The sequence below is a fragment of the Erinaceus europaeus genome, chromosome 3, assembly GCF_950295315.1.
Source record: "Erinaceus europaeus chromosome 3, mEriEur2.1, whole genome shotgun sequence".
NCBI lineage: Eukaryota > Metazoa > Chordata > Mammalia > Eulipotyphla > Erinaceidae > Erinaceus > Erinaceus europaeus.
The window spans coordinates 8,199,196-8,223,368 of NC_080164.1; the positions used below are offsets into that span (position 1 = coordinate 8,199,196).

A 24,173-nucleotide genomic window follows, 5' to 3' on the forward strand; every position below is an offset into this window, starting at 1 on the left:
TTTAGGTTTCCCACCCTTAAGGGTCCCTGTGTTTAGTGTGTTTCCCGTTCTGAGCTCTTGGCAATTGTTAGACCTTGGTGCCATTTGCTGTTTCATGACCCTGTCACAAGAAAGTGTGAGCAAGGTCATCCCCTCCCCCCCCCCCCCCAATTAGTGAGGCTAAAGACTTCAAGCTGTTGGAAATAAAATGGCCAGTGTTCTCAAAAGTTAGCACTGCATTAGAGAAGCCTGTGTACTTTTGCAAAGCAAAGCAAAACAGACATTTAAGGACCCCCATTCAAATTGTAGAGAGTCCTCAAGGGGCCACCTGAAAGCTTGCATTTCTAATGATACAGCTTAATGCTGCTAATCTGGGGACCACACTGGAGACTTCCCTGAAGACCACTGTGGCATTTGGTTCCTGCACAAAAAGCGATCAAGTGGTATTTTTAAAAAATATTTATTTATTCCCTTTTGTTGATCTTGTTTAATTGTTGTAGTTATTATTGATGTCGTTATTGTTGGATAGGACAGAGAGAAATGGAGAGAGGAGAGGAAGACAGAGAGGGGGGAGAGAAAGACAGACACCTGCAGACCTGCTTCACCACCTGTGAAGCGACTCCCCTGCAGGTGGGGAACTGGGGGCTCGAACCAGGATCCTCACACCGGTCCTTGAGCTTTGCACCACGTGCACTTAACCTGCTGCGCCACCCCCCGACTCCCGACCAAGTGGTTTTAACACTGGCAAAGATACAGCGAGGAAAGGTTGGACTTCTGCAAGTGTAAGCAGACGCCCATGGTAAATAACTCGCCGTTGTTACAGTGGACAGAAAATAAAGTGCTTTCTTCACCAAACTGCCCCAGGACAATCAAGGATCATTGTCACAGTTGCAAACACGGTAACTTGAGATCATGCTACTCTTCAAATGATATTCATCTCCTTACCCATGTAAAGTCCCCGAGGGAGCCACAAGGAAGGAAAAATACCATTTCTGCCCTCAGGGGCGCTTACTATCTGATGCAGAGCTTTCTCATGTGCAATTCTCATTCTGGAAATCTTCAGGATGAGGGGAGAGAGATATCACAGATATGGTTTGATACACTGTCCTTCACTTCTTTATGTTTGGAAAGGATACGCCAAACAATCCAGACTATATAAAGGGAAAAAAAAAAGTGTAGTATGATCAAAAGATTCTGAGTGCTGGAAATGGAGACCAGAGGTGGAACAGCCTATCACTGAGGATTAGCCGAAGCTCCAGGAACAGAAATCATGAGGGTCAATTTTTTATTGCCCACTCCCTCTAATTTAAAGCAGCCTCTCTGAGCTCACTGAGCTGGAGCACATGTTCTCTTATCCTTTCTCTCCACCCACTTCTTTCCTGTCCGAGAAAACCCACCTCTCTATTCTCTCCATTCAAGTCTCTACTTCAGCCGCCACCCCCCCAACCCCCCATGTGTGAGCTGCCTTTGGCACTGGCAACAGACTGTCCTCTCCTGTGGGCTCTTTGCTTTAGCACATTGAACTTATTCCTGTTTATTTCCCGAAGAATCTTACTATGCTTGCGTTTCTCTTATTGGTCTCACATTGGAGAATGCCTTAAAAAATACTGTAAATATTTTAGAAATGTCATGAATGATATATTCTGGACTGACTTGCATTCAGTTAGGAAGCAGATCAAAGATGTATATCAGCAATGCTCTTTAACTAGAGTCAGGAGTGGGATATGTGTGAGACTTTGAGCAGAGAGAGGGAGGTGAGAGTAGGGAAAACAAGAAGAGGTGTGGGGAAGAGAGGAAGGGGTGAGATCCAGAATTCATTGAATTGAATACAGTGACTCCTCGGGTTAATATGGATGCCATGGTCTTGGGGTCAGCAAGAATATAACAGAAGAAAGAGACAGCATTTAGATTTTGACTTAAGACTGAAATTTGAATCTGAGTCTTAGTATTTATTAGGTGTACACCTTTGGGCTCGCGACACTATCTTTTTCAATCATAGCCTTCCTCATTGATAAGAAGGAGAGCAATGTATTATGATACAAATAAGCTTCAAACAAACCAACAGTGTTCCGGGGTTCACCTTAGAGGGAGATTAACCCGTGTAAATAAACACTTGATTTGCCTTTGAGTAAACAGTGTCAGAACTGACATACACATGGAGTGACAGTCTCATTTTGCCTTGATCGAAAGGCTAGTTAATAGAGACAACAGACTTAAAAAGGTTGGATTTGTTGTTGTTGTTGTTGTTGCTTCCAGGGTTATTGCTTGGGCTCAGTGCAGACACTATGAATCCGCTGCTCCTGGTGGCCATGTTTTTCCCCATTTTATTGGATAGGACAAAGAGAAATTGAGAGAGGAGGGGAAGAGAAGAGAGGAAGAGAGAAAGATAAGACATCCGCCAACCTGGTTTGCCATGTGAAGTGTCCCCCACCCTGCAGGTGGGGACCTGGATCCTTGCACAGATCCTTGCACTTAGTACTATATGCACTTAACTGAGTACACCACCACCCGGCCCCCAAAAGGTTGGAGCTGTAAGAGTGTGCTTGGCCATTCTATTTCCACCACCAAGGACCACTACCCTATAGTGATGAGAGGTAAAGATTCACACAGTCTACGAATACCTAAAATGAATGTTACTTTGAAAAACTAAATAGCCCTCTGAAATAGCCCTTTAAATATTCAAGCATGCGCATTTTAAACATGACTGAAAGCTTAATAATGATTTATATACAAAGATGGATGCAGTGGTAGTCAACAGCATTGACAGCTCAAACAAAAGCAACTTGAAGGTAACTTGAGTATTTTTTTTTTTTTTAAATCCAGAGAAATCCTTTGGAAATAAGGTGCGTCCTAACGTCTTAGCTTCCGGAATACCTATCTAGTTAGCCTAGAGACCCCCAAAAAAGTAGTTTCTGTCACACCGGTCGCACTAGTTTATTTCTCCTCTTATCCCTAGGTGTTCATTTCTGAGTACCGCCGTAAGGCACGTGAGGTGTGTTGGCGCCAAATTTCGGTGACCCTTCAATGTGGAACATGTGATCATCAAAGAAGATGTGAGGTCGAATCTTCCCTAAAATGGGACCTTTGGGAGCTCCCGCGAGAAAAAGAGCTTCGTCGATCTCCAGACCCCAGCGGCGAAGGGTCTTCAGCACACGGGCTCCTGAACTGGCCGCACTCCTGGCTGTGACCAGGTAGGTCCTGATAGGGCAAAGCAACCGCTCGTCTTTGGCGTAGAACTTCTTCTGCAGTCTACCCAGTTCTTCCAGAAAGGCTTTCAGGGGAACCTGCAAAAGGGACATAGGTCACAGCTGTGATCCCGGGACGCCAAGGAAACAAGTGCCGAGAAAGCAGAGGCATATACGAGCTTATGAAAATGTATCATCCTGCAGATGGAGAGAGAGACGCGTGCGTGGTTTATAAGGCCCAGCTGTTGAAATGCGTGGCCTTTATGCTCCTATAAATCTATAATGTTTAAACTGCTGAGGCCTGGTCTACCTTTAGGTGAAGGTTAATACATATTTCGCCTCTCTGGAACACGTGCTTATGCTATTCTACTGCTCCTGTCAGACTGTTTCTTTCTTCCTTTTCATTTCAGCCAGAGAGGAAGAAGGAGGCTGATGGGAAGTGGGTGGAGATGGGGAGGCGAAGGAAGGAGGAGGGAGATTGGGGTGGGGGGGGAGGTAGAGGATGTAGGAGGGGGATGGGGAGAGGGAGAAGAGAGCACAGTGCTGCTCTACCATTAATGGAGCTGCTTCTGCAGTTGTGTGTGGTGCTCTCGTGGTGATGGTGGCTTGGATCCAGGTTCTAGTGTATAGGAGACTGTGTGCTTTACCCATTAAACTATCTCCTGATCCTTTCTATGAATCAGTTCTTCTATTCCTGGGGTGGATAGAGGATGAATGTATAATGACCCTTCAGAACCACAGGTCTTCAGTGTAAAACGAATATCTATAAGAGGTTCAAGTAGAGTAACAAACGTTCTATGCTAAGATGGGATACTCTAAAATAGAATTGACCACCTAAGGCACTCATCTTTTAATTTGATTCTTGTGTGATTTTTCATTTCATCATTATAGAAAGTACACCCTTCTGCTTAGGTCAGTGCTTTCTTGGCCTTCATTCAGTCCTGCTTTACACCTACAACTGCATAGTATAGTCTCACTTGCTATTATTGTCAACTTCTTTTGAACATTTCATTTTAGTTGTATCAATTATATAGAATTGAATTTCTCGCTATTTGATTCAACCTGAAAGTTAAAGGTTTTGTCATTTATTTTGGTGCCTACTATATAGTTGTTGATAGTTTTGTCTTTTAATTTTATGGTATTTTTCCATATTTGAATAGTATGGTATTTCCATGTGTGAATAATATGCCTATTCTCTTTCTATGCGTATTTTGTCTGGCACGGAAAGGCTTGCACTATTTTATTCAAGTGGTTACCTTTAGAAGCGTTTAGAGTACCCTGAGTTCTCTGTTGTGAAAAATCCAGGTTCTGCTGGTCTATACAATGGGAAATAATTAAAGTAGCATATTTCACATCTCTTTAATCTTCCCTTTCTTTTCGACTTGTTTCATAGTTCTCCTTGTTCCCTCTTACATTATCCATTTTCCTTACATTTACTCTTGACCTTGTGTCCCCTGATCAGCTCCAACAGCTGAAGCCAGCAGCATACTTTCTCTGTAGTAGACCTTCCCTCTTCCATGCGTTTCCTTGTTTTCATTAATGATGTAATGTCACCACTGTTAGGCCATAGTTCATTTCCTCCCTGTTCCTCTAATCACTACAGTTGCTTTAGTTGTATAGCTAAGTATATTCTGTGCTGTAATCATCTCCACATTCAACAAAATGTATTTGGCAGTGATTTTTTTTATTCCAAAAAGTCATAGGAGTATTATATATTCTCAACTGTTGATCTATTTTATTTTAACCTAAGAAAATCTGTGGGTAGGTAAAGGATCTGTGATTTATATTTTCTCTCCAAATGATCATTTAAGTAGTGCTGCATTTTCTTTTGCTATTGAGTGTTGTTATGGTGAAAACTGAGTTTTGATTTTTTTTTTTTTGCCCCTAGTGTAACACACCATATAACACATAACATACACAGTAAAAAATAAGCCTGAAAATACTTATCTGTAGAAGTTAATGTCAGAAATAGTAGCTATTTAGAAATAGTAGCTATTAGAAGTTCTCACTTTCATATTGTTCATTGAGTTGGAAAAGATTAATATCAGTTGACATAAAATATTAAACTGTTTCATGTGTATACATATCTGTTCATGCTGGTAATTAGAAACTTAAAAAATTAAGTGCCACAACAGCCTCAAAATTGAAAATTAATTTGGTATATTCTTAACAAATTACCATAATACCTGTGTGCTGAAACCCAGGAAACACCAATGAAATAAACAAACAGGACCTAAATTAATAGAGAGAGATACCATAGCCATGGACTAATAAAGCACTCAAACTATGGCCTCAACTATTTTATTTTTTTCTTACACCTAGAGAAGGGAGAAGGGACGAAGTGGTGGTGCACCTGGTCGAGCACCCATGTCATAGTGTGCAAGGACCCAGGTTCAAGCCCCCAGTCCCACCTGCAAGGGGAAAGCTTCAGAAGTGGTGAAGCAGGGCTGCAGGTGTCGATCTCCCTCTCTGTCTCCCTCTTTGTCTCCTCCTTCCCTCTTGCTTTCTGTCTGTCTCTATCCAATAAATAAATAAAGATAATACAAACTAAAAGAGAGAGAAGGGAGACAGACACACACAGAGAGAGAGATACACTGCAGCACTGAAACTTCTTTCAGTGTAGTGGGGCCTATGCTGTGTGCACAGCAAAGCAGCACACTAACCAAGTGAGCTATTGGACCTGTCCAATGACTTTTTTTGCTTCTTATTATTTTTGTTTTACTTTTCCGTCCTTTTTAAAAACTTTTCTTCCTTTTAAAAATTGTTTAATTTAATTTATTAATTTATTTATTCCTTTTTGTTGCCCTTTTTGTTGTTTTATTGTTGTAGTTATTATTATTGTCATTGTCGTTGGATAGGACGGAGAAAAATAGAGAGAGATGGGGGAAGACAGAGAGAGGGGGGAGAGAAAGACAGACACCTGCAGACCTGCTTCACTGCTTGTGAAGCGACTCCCCTGCAGGTGGGGAGCCGGGGGCTCGAACCCGGATCCTTATGCCGGTCCTTGTGTTTTGCGCCACCTGTACTTAACCCGCTGCGCTACAGCTGGACTCCCTTAACTTTTCTTTGTCTCTTTTCTTGCCACCAATGCCTGCCTGGTGATTCCACCCCTGCTACTGACTTTGTTTTTTAGAGACAGAGGAAAATAAAGGAGAGTTACTGCAGCTGTGATGGAGCTCAGCACTTGTGAGATTTACCCCCTGGCCCTCGCACGTGCTAGTGTGTGCGGTCCCCCAGGTGTGCTATTCCCTGGACCCCTTCAGTTTTCTTAAGATTAGGGATTCAACATGATCAAGAAGTTCCAGTGGAAGTTTTTGAGAAGCTAAGTTAATTGTTTAATGCAAAAGAGCTTTGATTCCATAGCTTCAGCATATTTTTGGTAAAAAAAAAAAAATTAACTAAGTCAGAGAACTCATACCACCTGATGTCAAGACTTATATGAAAGTATTATTATTTATTTATTTATTTATTCCCTTTTGTTGCCATTGTTGTTTTATTGTACTTATGCTTGTCTTCATTGTTGGATAGGACAGAGAGAAATAGAGAGGGGGGGAGATAGAGGGGAGAAAGAAAGATAGACACCTGCAGACCTACTTCACTGCTTGTGAAGTGACTCCCCTACAGGTGGGGAGCCGGGGGCTCGAACCGGGATCCTTAAGCCATTCCTTGCACTTAGCGCCACATGCTCTTAACCCGTTGCACTACCGCCTGACTCCCATATGAAAGTATTATATTCATAATAGTATGGTACTGAAAAAAGGATAGATCCTGATGTTAGAGTAACATAAAGTCAGTCACTTCCACACAGAGCACCAGAGGGGCTGGGGAGACAATATAATGATTTTACAGAAGATTTTTCATGCCTGCAGCTCTTAGGTCCTAGGTTCAATTACCAGTACCACCATAAGCCAGGGCTGACCACTGCTCTACCCTGTCTCTCTCTTTCCATGTATGTATATGGAAAATATATATACACAATATTTAAAAAACAGCACTGGAACAAGTGGGTAACTGTCACCTATCAAAAGGAGCTTTAATACTTTGACACAAGTAACTCGAAATCATAATACTAAAATACAGCAATTTTAAAGTTTGTACAAGATACACTTCTTACAAACTTACATTGACAAGATTTTACAAGATTTGACATTAAAACACAATTAATTCATTAAGGAATAAACTGATGGACTTGGTCAAAATTATGCTACTTATCATTGGGAGACATGAAAAGATATGAACAAGCTAAGGGGAAATATTTGCAAAATAAATGTCTATTAAAGGACTTGATACATCAGAAAAAGTAGCAACAAATGCTGGAGAGATTGTAGGGACAAAGGAAGTTTTCTTTTTTTCATCTTATCTTATTTATTTTTGGATAAGAGACAGTGAGAAATTGAGAGGGAGGGGGAGGGAGAGAGGGAGAGAGACAGAGACACACCTGCAGCCCTGCTTCACTGTGAAGCTTTCCCTCTACAGGTGGGGACCAGGGGCTGGAACTAAGGTCCTTACACATTGCAACATGTACGTTCAACCAAATGCACTAGTATTACCACCCGACCCCAAAGGAACCTTTCAGTTTTGGTGTTTTGCAGCAGTGAAACTGAAACTGGTACATGTGGTATGCAAGCCCTGTGTGCTACAACACTACTGTGTCCCTTAGCCTTTGAGTTACTAAATTTTTGAAGTTTGTGTCTGTTTTTTTTTTTTTTTAACTGATGAATTCATTTTATTTTCATACTGTTATTCACTGGAACCTGGCTATAATTTTCTCTGCTTTCTGCAAAGTGAATACACTAGACAGCAACATAAAGAATAGACATTTATGTTGTGCCTGTGCTACTATGAATATCCAAAAGGTGGCTTCACTATCATAATGCCCCCAGGAAATTCAAAGTCAGAGGCGAGAAAACTTTTCATAAGGGGCCAAACACTAAACATTTTTTGTGTGATTTTTTAAAATTCTTTATTTATTCCCTTTTGTTGCCTTTTTAAAAAAATTGTTTTAGTTGTTGTTGTTGGGTAGGACAGAGAGCAATGGAGAGGGGAGAGGAAGACAGAGAGGGGGAGAGAAAGATAAGACACCTGCAGACCTTCTTTCACCACCTGTGAAGCGACTCCCCTGCAGGTGGGGAGCTGGGGGCTCCAGCCAGGATCCTTACTTTGGTCCTTGCGCTTTGAGCCACGTGCGCTTAACCCACCGCGCTGTCACCGGACTCCCAACACTTAACATTTTTTTGAGTTTGCTAGCCATGATGTTGTCTTTGAATTGTCGCCAGCCTTATCACTGGGACCTGCTGAATGTACTCAGTATATGGATCCATGGGTTCCAACAGCCAAGTTTTTTCTTGCCTTCCCCCTTTTTTCCTTCTGCTTTTAAAAAAAAATTATATTTATTTACTCCCTTTTGTTGCATTTTTTATTTTATTGTTGTAGTTATTATTGATGTCATCGTTGTTGGATAGGACAGAGAGAAATGGAGAGAGGAGGAGAAGACAGAGAGGGGGAGAGAAAGACAGACACCTGCAGACCTGCTTCACCGCCTGTGAAGCGACTCCCCTGCAGGTGTGTAGTGGAGGCTCCAACCTGGATCCTTATGCTGGTCTTGCGCTTTGCGCCATGTGCGCTTAACCTGTTGCGCTACCACCCAAATCCCCCTTCTATTTCTTTTATTTGATAGGACAGAGAAAAATTGAGAGGTGAGTGGAAGATAGGGAGGGGGAGAGAAAAAAAGAGATGCCTAAAATTTAGTCTCACCACCTGTGCTGCCTCCTCCTGCAGGTGGGGAGTGGGAACTTGTCCTTGTGCAGGTGACCTATGTACTCAACCAGCTGTGCCACCACCTGTTTCCCTGAGGTTCTTCTTTTTTTAAAGCATTCTCTTTTTTAAAAAATGATCTTCTACATTTCAATGATATTTTAAGGACTTTGGAGTTTTAGCAAAGTAGACTAATATAATATGTATTAAAGGATTTTCCTTTTGACAGTAAACTTAGCTAGTATTGAACCATATCATAAAACTAAGGCTTCCAAAGAAACTATTCAATGGGAGAAGATGAATTTAAAACACACACACACACACACACACACACACACACACACACACACACACACACTGTAAAGATGATTCGCTTTATCATGAGATTCTATAAAATCCTGTATTTAATCAATGTGTCTTTGCATAATTGTGAAACATTTATCTCAAGTTTAAGAAGGGCTGAGAAAAAATATCAAGTGCATTGTTTGCTAAAAGTCACTGATTAATATTAGACTAGTTCATCACTGTGACCTGTTTAGGCTTCTCTTGGAGACGGTTTTACCGTGGCGTGTTCCCTTCACTTCTAAAGAAGTTACAAGTTCTGTGCATTCCAGACCAAATCTTGAACACTTTGATTTCACAAACTGCTACCAAGACGCCTAATTATCTCATCACAGTGATCGGGTACTCAGCGGACCCGTGGTTCACACTTGTTTGGTGCTCAGCACCTGATTTCTGACTTTCGCAGGTTTTCTCAATGAAGCCGTGGCTTTTCTGAGTCTGAGGTCATGGAGAAAAACATCAGCACAGGTTTACTGTCCTCTTGAAAATGATGGTACTTTAAGACCCTATTAAGAGCTGTGCTAATTAGTCTAGATTCTGGTAAACCTTTGACCTTTATCACTCATCACCAGGGGGAAGAGAACTCACCTTTGTGAAGAGAAGACCATAAAGCACTTCTGATAGAGTAGAAAGACTATTAAAGAGTCAATTCATGGGAGTTGGGCAGTAGCGCAGCAGGTTAAGTGAACATGGTGCAAAGCGCAAGGACTGGTTTACGGATCCCAGTTCGAGCCCCCGGCTCCCCACCTGCAGGAGAGTCGCTTCACAGGCGGTGAAGCAGGTCTACAGGTGTCTGTCTTTCTCTCCCCCTCACTGTCTTCCCCTCCTCTCTCTCCATTTCATTTTATTCTACCCAGCAATGACAAAAAGAATAATAACTGCAACAATAAAATAACAAGGGCAACAAAATAAATGAATATATTTTTTTAAAAAAGTAAATTCAGGAGCAGATTATGCAAAGTGACAGGTTCATGAAAGAAAGGTAGAAAACTACAGAGGGTAAATGGAGTCTGCATCTATCAGAAGATATCTGTGTGTATCTATGTTCACAACAGCACGGTTTATAATTGCCAAAACCTGGAAGCAACCAAGGACAGATGAGTGGCTAAAAAATGTGGTATATTTACACAATGGAATACTACTCAGCTGGTAAAAGTGATGAAGTCATCTCGTGGACTGGGCATGGTGTAGTTCATAAAAACAAAGGATTCTGGGAAAGGAGGGGGGATGCAAAAGAGCGTTTTGGGATCCTGGGTCAGAATGAAATCATCCTCATGTTTCAGTGATCAGCGGTCACAGTACAAGCACTAACCCTCCCCCACCAGTAAAGAGATCCAAAGAGATCATTTAAAAGCCACTACATTGAACAAATAATAATAATAACAGTATGTGGGAAATTGAGTAGATCAAAGCTAGTTAGAACTCAGTGAAACCTGCCTGAGCAGAAGTCTTGTTGTCACATACGGTCTCATGCTGATAGAATTTGTCCAGCCCATGTTCCTTGGCAGCCTGTTCAGAATCGTCATTGAACAGGATGGCGTCTCCATCAAAGGCGACACGGAGCTGTGTGTCACAGTAGGTCATGTCTTTGGTCCCATCAAACACTGTTGCTGCAGCGATTCCTGAAAAACCACCGGGGCTGGCTTAACACTTTTCTCAGTCAGGGCAATGTGGTTTTTTTTTTTTTCTCATTAAAAAAATAAGAATACACCCCCCTCCAAGTCTTAATGACTTTCTGTCACTTAATGACTCCTTGTCACAACTACCCATCTCTGAACAGACGATTAAACACATTACGTGTTTCCGCCGCCCCCATTGCTATAAGGAATGAGAGAGTATAGAGTGGACTTGAAGACTGAAGATACCCACCTGGAGAGAGATCACAGTCCTAACACTTTTTAAGGATCACTGCTAATACAAACATGCCAGTAGAACATTCAGCAAGAAAGTAAGTGACATCTTTCACTATATATAAAGCCCAGTGTAAGTCACCACCAGTGTGGAGCCCTTTACTGACTAGGTTAGCTAGAGTGATAAGACGACCGTCATACCTTCTTGTATGGCTTCTTGCACTTTTTCACAATCCGAGGACAGATAGAAGTTGGTCAGATAGGACTTCAGGTAGCCGATGGGGCTCTTTCCACCGGTCAGACAGAAACGGTCAATGAGTAATCCTGTTACAGACCAGGAAAGATGTTTGGTGGCACAGATGAAAGCCTGTATAGTGATGACACTTTTTTTTTTAAAAAAAAAAAAAACTTGTTTCTTTATTTATTGGATAGAGACAGAGATAAATTGAGAGGGGTGGGGGAGATAGAGAAGGAAAGAGATAGACACTGGCAGCCCTGCTTCACCACTTGTGAAGCTCCCGCCCCCACCCCCTGCGCTGGAGGTGGTCAGGGGCTTGAACCTGGATTCTTGTGTTCTGTAATTAATGTGCACTTAACCAGGTGCACCACCACTTGGCCCCTGATGACACTTTTATAAACGCAAATGCAAATAGCCATGATAAGAATGGATGTGCCATTTATAAAATAGGCTAAAAGTTCCCAAGTAAAAATCCAGGTACTAACATAGCTGAAAAAAAAGGGATTTCTCTCTCTTTTTTTAAATTTTATTTATTTATTTATTTATTCCCCTTTTGTTGCCCTTGTTGTTTTATTGTTGTATTTATTATCGATGTCATTGTTGTTGTATAGGACAGAGAGAAATGGAGAGAGGAGGGGAAGACAGAGAAGAGGAGAGAAAGACAGACACCTGCAGACCTGCTTCACTGCCTGTGAAGCGACTCCCCTGCAGGTGGGGAGCCGGGGGCTCAAACCTGGATCCTTTTGCCAGTCCTTGAGTTTGGCGCCACCTGCGCTTAACCCGCTGCGCTACCGCCTGACTACCTGCCTCTTTTTTTTTTAAAGGATTTCTTTATATATATAATTTTTAAAATATTTATTGGATAGAGGTAGCCAGAAACCAAGAGGGAAGGGATGAGAGAGAGAGGCAGAGAGAGACAGAAATAGAGAGAGAGACCTACAGTCCTGCTTCACCACTCTTGAAGCTTTCCCCCTGCAGGTGGGAACTGGAGACTTGAACTCAGGTCTTTGGCCACTGTAACACGTGTGTTCAACCAAGTGCACTCCCTCCTCCCCCCAGTTGTCTCTTCAGCTTTTCTATACACTGATGGAAATGCTCTGAAGGTACTGGTGTCAATCAGGTTTCTCATGCAAAAGGTTAAAGACAACTTTTTGGGAACAAGTGTGGATTTGATGTGTGGAAAGACCAGGCAGGGAGAACCAGATTTTAAGAGTAGAAAGCCAAGGTGAAAAATTTTAAACCTTTAACAGGTATCTGCGGTGAGCAAGATGTTTGATCACACCAAGAAAGCCTCTGGGCTGACGGCTCCTTGAAGTCAAGTTCAGGAGTGAAAAACATAAAGCAGAGAAATGTATCGCAGGACCTGGGATTAAGACTTTGAAATTCCCACTTGACAAGTTAAGTCCAGAGCTTTGGGCCCAGCTCTGCACCAAAGTTAAAAATGAACATGGCCCCTCTTGTTCTGACATAGGCAAATAAACAGTGCTCATGTAGAAGGTGGCGGGGGTGGGGGAGTGCCAGTATCAAAAGACAGTGCATTAGTTTGGCCACAGCCAGCGAAATAACAAGGCTCCTCTCTCTCTCCCAGAGCAGCGACCTACGGTATTCCACATGGTATTTATTTCACTTACCGTAGTGATTGACGCTGTTTATAAGCCGCACTCCCACCTGGGCATGGTTATTAGTCATCAGCACAATATCAAATAATTCCTGGTCCTCAGGATACAGATCACGGAGTCTAGAATTGACATGTTGCAGTGCCTGCAGGTAACAAGTGTTTAAGGATGTAGAGAAGGCCAGGCAAGGTGGAGATTGGGCATGGGGGAGAAAGGATCTCAGAGATGTCAAATCCAAAATCTAGACTCTCTCCACGGAGATGCGATTCCTTTAAGGTCTGTACTTGAAACTTCTTCTGTATAGCAACTCAGTGTCTGTTTACTGATTCCACTGAAAATGTTTACTGCAAATTGTTACAATGTTTGGCTTACTAGAACTACTTCTGTGTGAGAAAGGGAGGGAAGGGTTAGGCTAGATATTTCGTGTTTTGTCTTTAAAAAAAACCCTGTAAGATCTTCCCTTCTTGGTACTGTTTTGTTGATTTTATGAAGAAAAAATGTATAGTCTTGCTATGACTGTCCTTACACAAGAACTAGGGCAGTGGTTTTTGTGTTATTAAAAGTTTACTCTATGTGCTACCAAGGTGAACATTCTGTTAACTTCTTAATCATCTGGAATAGTTTTGTGGTTTTTCTCTTATGCTTCTACTGTGCCTGATAAGTATTTTCTCCTCATAACCCGTGGAGATGTCATTTATTTCTGCTTGGGTATAATGTCTTTGTGTTGCAGGATTATATAGGGTACCGGGATTATAATTATTATACATTTCAGTATCTGTTCAGAGAAACTTACTTTATTAAAACCATGCCCCTAAGGTAAAAAGAGAGAGAGAAAGAGAGAGGGGATATCTTGACTTCCTCAGGATGCTGTTTCTGGAGCAAGAACAGCAAATGAGAATTTCATTCCCATTTTAGTGACATGGTTTATACTATGATTCAAAATCACCAGCGAGTTATCGCTTCTTACTGCTCTGTCTAGGGGGGGGGTGTGGGTTTTTGTTCCATGATAAGGGCTCCACTAGTTAAGGTCAGCATCCCACATATTAAGCTGTTGGTTTCAGTCCTCTCTCTCTTTTTAGATTTTTATTTTCTTTCTTTATTTATTGGCTAGACACAGCCAGAAATAGAGAGGGAAGGTGGTGAGAGGGAGAGAGACAGACACTGTAGCCCTGCTTCACCACTTATGAAGCTTTCCCCCTGCAGGTGGGGACCGAGGCCTTGAACCTAGGTCCTTGAGCATTGTGATATGTATGGTCAACCAGGTGTGCACCACCACCCAGCGCCCCAGTCTCCTCTTTAGTTGTCTGGAGTTCACTGGGATTGTCTAAGTATCTTGGGGGTCTGCTTGAGCAAGGCAAGAATCAAGGGTGGGTGGTGGGACATGTGGTTGAGTGCACATGTCCCCATGCCCAAGGATGCAGGTTCAAGTCCCTGAGTCCCACCGACACAGGGGAAGCTTCACAAGTGGTGAAACAGTGTGCAGGCATCTCTCTTTCCCTCCCTTTCTATCTCGCCTTCTCTCTCAATTTCTATCAAAAATAATAAATATTTTAAAAGAGGGGGAAAAATCATTAAAAAAAATTTGGATGAGAGTCCAAGGAAGGGTGAGCCTGGGTGCTGGCAGCCCAGAGCCTTCTTTGCCGAGTACCTTAACAAAGCGGAAGGCGGGTCCAGGGGTCAGGATGACGTTCTCGTTCATGACCTGGTACTCCATGTACTTTTCCAGACCCTCTTGCTCATAGATCTTCCTGCCGTCCATCATATTGAAAAGCGCCTGGGATGACACGGCGATGGTGATGGCGTGTTTGGGCTTGGGCTGGAGAGAGACACCAAGGGATGCTTGGTCACATGGTCTGGAAAGGACCAGGCATGGGGGTGTCCCAGGGCTGAGTGGGAAGAAAGCAGCTTGGCTTCTACCTGGAAGGCAACCATGCAAGGTCTGGGACCAGAGTTGACAGGGGAGGTCTGCAGAGAAGCCAAAGGTTTGCTCTCTTCTTAAGAGAAATATTAGTGATTTAATATCAATTTACAGAATTACGAGATACCAGGGGTATAATTACACACCGTTCCAACCACCAACGTACTGTGTCCCGATTCCCTCCATTGGAAACTGCAGTAGTTCTCCCAAGATCACAGAAATGGATTGACCATTATTTCTGTAACTATCTATCCATACTTCTATATACCAGCCTTTTTTTTTGGATCACCTTTACCTATTGGATAGAGACCACCAGAAATCGAGCAGGTAGGGGGAGACAGAGAGATAGACAAGCACCTGCAGCATGGCTTCACCACTCAAAGCTTTCTGCCTGCAGGTGGAAAAGGGCTTCCTTGAGCATTGCAACATGTGCGCTCAGCCAGGTGCGCCACCACCCGCCCCTCCCCCATTTTATCAGTTTTTTTAAACTTTTATTTATAAAATGGAAATATTGACAAGGCTATGGGATAAGAGGGGTGCATTCCCCTACAGTGCCCACCCCCAGAGCTCCATATCCCTTCCTCTCCCTTGATATTGGTTTTTCCATGGTCTTACCTTCTCTTACTTTCTAAGTCACACCTACTACCTTCCTTCCTTCCTCCCTCCCTCCCTCCCTTCCTTCCTTCCTTCCTTCCTGACTTTCCCCAGAGAACTGCTCAGCTCAGGTTTATGGTGGTGTACTGTGGTGTACGGGATTGAACCTGGGGCCTTGGAACCTCATGCATGAGAATCTGTGTGCATAGCCATCATGCTGTCTCCCCAGCCCTAAAGCCAGAGGTTTGGACGAAGCACCTTGCAGCCAGGAGAAAGAGGGAGGTGGGGAGAGGCGGGGGCCGGGGCCTGGGAGGAGGGGTCCCCAGGCAGTAGGGGGCTGGTCCTGCTCACCGGTCGGGGGCGGGAGCAGTTAGGACTCTTCTCGTAGAGCGTCTTCACGGACGCCCAGTAGGCCTCCTCCTCGTCGTCGTCCTCGTCCCGCGGCTGGCGGCTCAGCTCCGGCAAGCAGTCCCGGTCGGCCTGGGAGGGGTACACCTGCCGGCGCTGGGGGTAGGACTTCCACTCGGAGGGGGGCGTGCGGGGGTAGTCCCGGTGCTGCAGGTCGCGGGGGTCCCTGGAGTCCCGGGCGTCCCGGGCATCCCGGGCATCCCGAGCATCGCGGGGGTCTCTGGAGTGAGCCCAGCCATCCGGATTCTCATGCATCTTGGTGCCGCGCCGAGACACTGGCTGCTGCACGCCTTCGGGTGGTGTGGGGGGGCAGGAATCCGGGCCCTTGGGTGACGATTGCTGCAAGGGAGGCGTTGGCAGTGAGGGCTGGGCAGAAAGCTTAGGTGAGTCTTGCTGGCTAGGGGAGGCGGACGAAGTCCTGGAGGTCGCGGAGCTACTGGCGACCTGGAGAGAGAAAGTGGCCATCTGAGTGGGGCGCTCGCTGGCACGGGCCGCTCTCCTCTCCTTCTCTGCCTGGGCGAGTCCAGGAGCTGCCCTCACTGCCCTCAGGCCTTAGGTGGGTCCGCACCCACCCTTCAGTTTCTTTAAGTAGGACTTAAAGGGTCACAGACATTTCAGGATTCCAAATACTACTTGTGTGTGTGCGTATATGTGTGTTTCTCCTCTCTCCTCTCCCCTCCTCTCCCCTCCCCTCCCCTCCCCTTCCTCTTTCATTTTCTTCCTTTCTTTCTTCCCTTCCCACCCCTCTCTTTCACTCTCTTTCTCATGGAAGATAATCAAGAGAGAAAGAGACACTGCAGCATCAAAGCTCTTCAATAATGTAGTGGAGGCTGGACTTGAACCTGGGTCATGGACTTGGCAAAGCAGCAAACTATCCAAGTGAGCTATTTCACTGGACCAGTATTTATGTTAAACAGACACAGAGACAGTCTTTCCCTGTCAATAACCTCACAGAAGTATTTATTTAAACGTATTTATTTCTTAGATTTTTTTTTTTTAAGTTCTCAACAGGCTTATAGCTGGTGCTCAGTGCCTGTATGATGAAGCCAGCACTCCTGGTGGTTATTTGATTATTTATTTATTTTTTCATTTGAGAGAACAGAGACATTGAGAGGGTAGAAAGAGATAGAGAGAGAATGAGAGAAAGAGGGAGAAGGAGAGGGAGAGAGAAAGGGGAAGGGGCAGAGAGAGAGAAACTTTCAGCACTGCTTCACTGCTCATGAAGTCCCCCATGAAGACTGAGTCCAGGGCCTTGAACCCCAGCATCTGTGCACAGTTGTATGTGCTCTCTACTGGGTGTCCCACCACCTGGCTGCCCCACATTTACTTCTTGTGACTGAATAGGTCCTAGGTCTTCCCCCTAACCTTAGGCAGTTGGACAGAGTCTAAAGTTCTCCCCCTTGTTTCCTTTATACTCGCTCAGTCAGAGAACTGCAGGTGGGGCAGACGTGAGTCGCTTTCTCTTCACTGCGATTCCATTGAACACAATGGACAGGTAGACCAGGTGTCTCCACCAAGGACCCTGTAAAGTACTTGGGGCGTCTTCTCTACATGACCCCCTTTATCAGCACCGTGATTTCTGGGAAGGTTAGTAGGTTGGACACTGGGTATTTCTCCATTGCCTCCAGAGCTTCCTGCATAAGGGGAACTCAGTGGAGAAAAATTCCCTTCCTAAACATCAAGGAACATTCTAGGGAAAGACCGTCTTTACTGAGGCAGGTGACAAAATCATTGAATATTCATAGATTTTTAAATTTCAGCTTTTCCCCACATGTTTCTAAAGACATAGTCTTGGATCTGTATGCATTATTTTTGATTAGATAATTTGAGGCAATCCTTCACAGGGATTGGTGGGTTAGGGTTCAGACATGCTCTCTTAGTGGCTGAGTCCGTGCCACTTTTCATGCACCTGAAAACGGAACCTCAACATGAAATGGACACTTTCTTCTTATGTGGCTGGGTCTATAAAAAGGCCCAACATGTCACACAATCTAAATCTCTCCAAGAGTTTATCTCCTTTATTGACCTACCCACTCTCTCATCTGAGTTGTGGGTACTCTATATAAATAGTTGTTGGATTCATCAGAATAGTGGACTGAACAGGCTGTGGTATATATGGACAGTGGAATACTACTCAGCTATTGAAAATGGTGAATTCACCTTCTTCACCTCATCTTGGATGGAGCTTGGAGGAATCATGTTATGTGAGATCAGCCAGAAAGAGAAGGATGAGTATGGGATGATCTCACTCATAGATGGAAGTTGAAAAACAAAACAGAAAACACAAAGCAGAACTTGGACTAGGATTGGTGTGTTACACCAAATAAAGAACTCTGGGTGGTAAGGGGGTGGTGGTTTAGGGTCCCAGAGTATGGTAGCAGAGGAGGACCTAGATGTTGGTGGACAGGTTCAAGTTTTATGTGAAAACCTGAGAAATGTGACACATGTACCAACTACTATATTTTACTGTCAGTTGTAAACCATTCATCTCCCCAATAAAGGGGAAAAAAGTTGTTGGATAAAGAAATTGATTTAAAAAAAAAATACCGGGAGTCGGGCAGCAGCACAGCAGGTTAAGCGCACGTGGCCACGCAAAGCAGAAGGGCCGGTGTTAGGATCCTGGTTCGAGCCCCCAGCTCCCCACCTGCAGGGGAGTCGCTTCACAGGCAGTGAAGCAGGTCTGCAGGTGTCTGTCTTTCTCTCCCTTTCTCTGTCTTCCCCTCCTCTCTCCATTTCTCTCTGTCCTATCCAACAACGATGACATCAATAATGACTACAACGATAAAACAACAAGGGCAACAAAAGGGAATAAATAAATAAAATAAAACAAATTACGAGGTCAGTCATCAGGTGTGCAGTTTATAGGCCCAGAGACTGGGGGATACTGTCGAGTTCTGTTAATGCCACTAATGCTAATTCTTAGGCAAATTACTCTGCCAATTTTCTCAACACCAAAATGGGCCTTTCAGGTTTCTTTTCTTTCTTTTTTTTTTTTTTTTGTCAGTGTTAACTGTCTAGAGGAGAGCCATGACACTCTGACATCAGAGATAAATGCTACCAGTCACCGTCACTGGCCTGGCCTTTAGCCATCCACTTCATGCCGTCTCTACCTTAAGACTGGTATTCTTGCTTCGGGCTTCGTCTACAGATGGAGCCCTGGTAGATGCCCCACCGCGTGAAGTTCCGGACCACTGATTTCGCAAAAGGTACCCTCGAGAGTCTGTCTTCGGTAATGCTATTTCTTGGGATCCCTTTGGAGGAGAGAAGAGACCCAGGGGTGTAATGCCCCACACGCTTTCCATGTATTTCTCTACAAAATAGCCATACCATACCAGACTACACTTGACCACACACAATGAGAAGATCTGGGGCCTCGACAACTTTCTGAGTCACCCTTTTGCACTATTCTACCTTGGACCTGTGCCTGACTTCTGTGGGGCTCAGTAAAGTGGGGGCTCCAAAGAGATACACCTGGGACAGTATCCACAAACCAAGAAACAAATGCTCTCTCTATTTTGTGACTTGTAACTCCTCTGGCCATGGGACTTAGTCTAGTTGATCATTTGACCTCCTATTGCCCACTTTTTTTCTCTGAGGATAAGCCTGTTAGCACATGCTGAAAAAGACACATCTACTATGATTTCCCCAGGACTGTGCAAAGAAGCGCAGCTGGTACATAAACAGGGCTGCAGTCGGGGCTCTGAGGCCGGTGAGTAAGAGGGAATTAAACCCTTGAGCTTTGCCTTTGGGAGAAAGGAGAACAGAGGAGACCATGGAGAGGCAAGTGGACATTTCTTCCCCATTTCCTTCCCCTCCCCCAGATTGCTTCCCTCCAAAAATCAGTAGTTTGATCTCTGCTCACCCTGATCATGGTGATCTGATGTCCTTGCTCCCACAACAGGCACATGTGAATATAAATACGTATTGTGCGGCAGGGACTAAGGAGGATTGGTCCCTCAGGGACACAAGGGCAGCGTCTACACGAAGTGTGACCTCTCATGGGGCAACATCTCAGCAAGTGATTCGGATAGCCTACACGTCTCATCTGAAAGATTGTGCAGAAAACGGTCAATGCAATGGCCAGACTCCCCTTCCCTCCCTGAATTGAGCAAAGACCAGTCTCCTAGCAGAGGCTGAGCAGAGGGGACTGCTGTGGTGTCACTCAGTATACACGCTACCTGGGCATGTGGACTGGAGGGGGTGGGGGCAGGACCAGCTTCTCCTAGTTCCTTTCTCAAGCTCTCCATGGGGACATGAGTTTTCCCTCTAAAACTTCTCTTGGCAGCTCAAACTTCTCTCGCAGAACTCCCCTCCCTCTCCCCTCCGCCCCCGCCAGATAGTGGCAGTTCAACTTTCTGCTCTGTGATTCTCTCACCTACTTTAAAGAAAAGAGGTCCACTCACCTGAGTTGTCAGGCGAATTCCTGACTTGTCGGAATCCTTCCTTTTCTCAGATTCTACACTGTCTTTTGAATATCTTGATCCAGTCTCATTCTTAATAGGGAAACAAAAATGTGTTTTTAATTTTTTTTCTAAAAAATATTTTATTTTAATGAGAGGGGGAGAGAATAAGAGATGGGGGGGGGAGAAATAGAGAGAGAAATATACAGAGAAAAAAGACCAGAGCACTGCTCAGATCTGACTGATGGTGGTGCTGGGGATTGAACCTGAGACCCCAGAGCTCAGGCATGAAAATCTTTTGCATAATCATTATGCTGTCTCCCCGGCCCTGACACACAGACACACACAGACACACACACACACACACACACACACACACACACACACACCAGAGTCATTAGAAGCTTTGCATTTAAGAGAAAAAAGATAAAAACTAGAGTTTGTCTCAGTCTCATTGACAGTAGAAACTTGATATATAAATTCTTGATATTATGTACAATAACATATCAGAGAACCATGTGACATTTTAATATAGAAACTTTTGCTTTATAGGCTAATGTATTAGAAATTTATCATTTAAAACATATAACATGGGAAATACTATAGGACAGTTTTCTAAGGATTTACATAATTTGAGTTACAATATTAGATTTTAGACCAGGAAGGTAAGACAGCCTACCAGATCTTCATGCTTGAGGCCCCGAAAGTCCCAGGTTCAATTCCTAGCAGCATCATAAACTAGGATTGAATAGAGCTCTGGTCTCTCTCTTTCTCACTTGTTGAAAAAATATATATTTTAAAGTTCAAGAAAGGAGGGCTTTTAAAAAGTGAACTTTCTCACAGAATAACTTTTTTTTTCCTCCATTGTTACTTATGGAGGAATTTTTTCTCTTTTGCAATGTAGAATTGACACTTCTCTTGTTTGTGTGTCTTAGGAAGCCATAACCTCTATTGTGTGTGGATCTTAGTCTCACCGAAATTAGACTGCTTTTAAAAAATTGTGTTAGCCAGAAAGATAACTCACCTAGGAGCAAGCCCTACTTTTTCATATACAGTGGGGGACAGTTCAAGTTTGAACTGTCCCCCACTGCATCAGGTCAAGCTTCAGCTGCCTGGGTTTTTCCCCTCCTCTGTTTCTGTCTCTGTCTGTCCCTTTCTCTCTATAAAAATCAGGCTAATGGGAGTCGGGCAGTAGCGCAGCAGGTTAAGCACACGTGGTGCAAAGCTCAAGGACCAGCGTAAGGATCCCTGTTCGAGCCCTGGCTCCCCACCTGCCACCTGCATGGGAGTCGCTTCACAAGCGGTGAAGCAGGTCTGCAGGTGTCTGTCTTTCTCTCCCCCTCTCTGTCTTCCCTCCTCTCTCCATTTCTCTCTGTCCTGTCCAACAACGACACCATTAATAACAACAACAATAATAACTACAACAAAACAAGGGCAACAAAAAGGAAATAAGTAAAATAATTTAAAAAAAAAGTCAGGCTATAGTGGGAAAACTACATTGGTGAACCCACAAAAGCAAGATTTTTAATTGGTATCCACATCTATTTGCTATTTTGTCTTCTTACTATCTAAATGTTCATAACACCTAGTGTGAAAAGTGGTTTGTTATTAACTAATGTGGAAGATCATACAGGAATTCACAAGAAGATAATTTCCAATGTGGATACTGGTTTAAATATTTGTTCTTTTTTTTCAGTTATAGCAAATACATTTAAATTGGATGTCCTTTTTATTACTCCATGCTGATTCTTCTTTTTTAATTTTTTATTATCTTTATTTATTTATTGGATAGAGACAGCCAGAAATCAAGAGGAAAGTGGGGGATAGAGAGGAAGAGAGACAGACACCTGCCACACTGCTTCAGCACTCGTGAAACTTTCCCCCTGCAGGTGGGGATCAGGAACTTGAACCTGTGTCCTTGTGTATTGTATCCTGTGCGCTCAGCCAGGTGCACCACCACCCAGCCCCGTTCATGCTGATTCTTAAGCTGTCCTGTGATCATTAATGTTCTTTATGTGTTTAAAAGTACCAGTTTCAGAGGCAAGGTGGTGGTGCACCAGGTTAAGCTCACACTCTACAGTATACAGGGGCCCAGGTTCAAGCCCCTGGTCCCCACCTGCAGGGTGAAAGCTTCATGAGTGTTGAAGCAGGGCTACAGGTGCCTCTCTCTCTCTTTCTCTCTCTCTCCCTCCCCCTCTCAATTTCTCGCTCTCTTTAAATAAATAAATAGATAGGTAGATTAAATATTAAAAGTAAAAATCTCAACTTGTAGTTTGACTAAAATTCCCAGGGAAAGTCTATCTTTTTTTAATGCTGTGCTTTGTAGCCCCTTAAGATCATTCTGCCAGTCTCACACTAATCACTGTAACATTCTGTCACTTTGAAATCTAAAAGCTATTTTAAATCCCATTCCTCATCTCCCTCCCAATTAGTTGTTCCTTTATTTATTTATTTTAGGTCTAAGATCACCATGGAACTATATTCTTGAATCCTTTTGATCATATATGATGGTCTCAAATCCAGCTTCTAAATCCATCTAGTTCATATATGTAGAGTAATCTTTGTACACTGTAAATCTAGTTATTTCCTTTCTGTATGTACTCCTTCTATCCTGGGTTAGACAGACAAGGGACCTCATGATGTGATCTACTGCCAACCTGCACACACCCCCATCTCTGTTTTCTTTACGCGAAAGGTCTTGTATTTGCATATATATATAAAATATATATATATATTATATATATATCACGGCTTTTTCTTTCCTTCAGTGTTATTCAAAACCACACTCAGCATAACCTGGGAGAAATTCGCAGTGTTAAACATCCCTCTGTGTTGCCTGTGTCTTTTATTGAGTACTGACACATTTGTTTATATATTATCTTTCCAAAGATGGCAACTGTATTTTCACCTCTTAGCACTAGCCTGTGAGCCAATGGTCAGTAGATGTTGACTCAGTTGGTTGACTTCTTACATGCTCCAAGCTACTATTTTCTCTAACCTTCATCTCCTTTGGCTCTCCTCCTCCTCCTCCTCCCATCTTCTCTCTCTCTCTCTTTTATTAATTTATTTTTTATTTAAGAAAGGATAAATTAACAAAACCATAGGATAAAAGGGGTACAACTCCACACAATCCCCACCACCCAATCTCCATATCCCATCCTCTCCCCTGATAGCTTTCCCATTCTCTATCCCTCTGGGAGTATGGACCCAGGGTCGTTGTGGGTTGCAGAAGGTGGACGATCTGGCTTCTGTAATTGCTTCCCCGCTGAATGTGGATGTTGACTGGTCAGTCCATACTCCCAGTCTCTCTTTTTTAAAATACCTAATAATCATCTGAAATGACTGACTGGCCGCAGAACATTTGGAGAGGTCTATGATGGGCTTAGAGTCACATTTCCTCAGGTCTCTGGCAAGATTCTAGGAGGTTCAGGTCACCTACCTTCTTTTTCTGTTTCAGAGATGTTTGACTCATTTCTTTAATTATTGAAAATCTTTAGTTGTTATGTAGGTTTTTCTTCCCCCACCTCCATTTCCTGCTGTTTCTGTGGCCTCGTCTAGGTTTGCATTTAGAATGTCGAATTTATGACATCATATGTGGTTCCCTAGTAACAGACTGACCCTGTGAATACAGGACTATATAAAAAAAAGCAATGGTCATTCTTTATTCTTATATGAAAAAAATATATAAGTTCATATTTATTCTTCATATTTACCTATCTGCTTATAAAACTTGTGTGGGATTTTAGGAATGTTTGATGTCTAAATAAGGTTCAAATGTTCACTGTATAGAAATATCAATGTTAGTCTTTTATTTTTTGTTAAAGTTTTTTTTTTTTAAACATTACCATGCTTGTCATTCATCCTATCAATCACATTTATAGCTGTGTAG

At 43.3% G+C, this 24,173-nt stretch overlaps 1 protein-coding gene and 1 long non-coding RNA gene across 5 annotated transcripts in view; one reads left to right on the forward strand and one right to left on the reverse strand.

Moving 5' to 3' along the window:
- Window positions 1–2,684: 2,684 nt before the first annotated feature.
- Window positions 2,685–23,841, reverse strand: NT5C1B (5'-nucleotidase, cytosolic IB). 4 transcript variants are annotated; one of them, XM_060186593.1, is made up of 10 exons: window positions 23,724–23,841; window positions 20,288–20,377; window positions 19,747–19,929; window positions 18,995–19,135; window positions 15,828–16,223; window positions 14,613–14,780; window positions 12,980–13,109; window positions 11,312–11,434; window positions 10,698–10,882; window positions 2,685–3,263 (listed from the first exon to the last, which is right to left on the reverse strand). In XM_060186593.1, exons 1-10 carry the CDS (start codon window positions 23,754–23,756, stop codon window positions 2,940–2,942), a joined length of 1,773 nt encoding a protein of 590 aa, XP_060042576.1. In that variant the 5' UTR covers window positions 23,757–23,841; the 3' UTR covers window positions 2,685–2,939. The 4 variants fall into 4 exon arrangements, with proteins under 4 accessions (XP_060042576.1, XP_016042558.2, XP_060042577.1 ...); XM_016187072.2 differs by having other exon boundaries at window positions 15,828–16,328; window positions 23,724–23,840; XM_060186594.1 differs by lacking the exon at window positions 23,724–23,841 and adding an exon at window positions 20,964–21,049 and having other exon boundaries at window positions 15,828–16,328.
- Window positions 15,879–24,173, forward strand: part of LOC132537433 (uncharacterized) — a 144,010-nt gene continuing 135,715 nt past the window's right edge. The window contains exon 1 of the long non-coding RNA XR_009548865.1: window positions 15,879–15,986. This is a non-coding gene — a long non-coding RNA (uncharacterized LOC132537433). The remainder of the gene's footprint in view (window positions 15,987–24,173) is intronic.

Excerpts from the sequence above, each read along its gene's own strand:
- NT5C1B (XM_016187072.2), bottom strand. The coding sequence starts at position 23,756 with ATGAGTCAAACATCTCTGAAACAGAAAAAGAAG. Across the intron at positions 14,781-15,827 it reads ACTGCTCCCGCCCCCGACCG|CCCAAGCCCAAACACGCCAT; the intron begins GTGAGCAGGACC and ends GTCTCTCTCCAG. Across the intron at positions 11,435-12,979 it reads AAACAGCGTCAATCACTACG|GATTACTCATTGACCGTTTC; the intron begins GTAAGTGAAATA and ends GGTCTGTAACAG.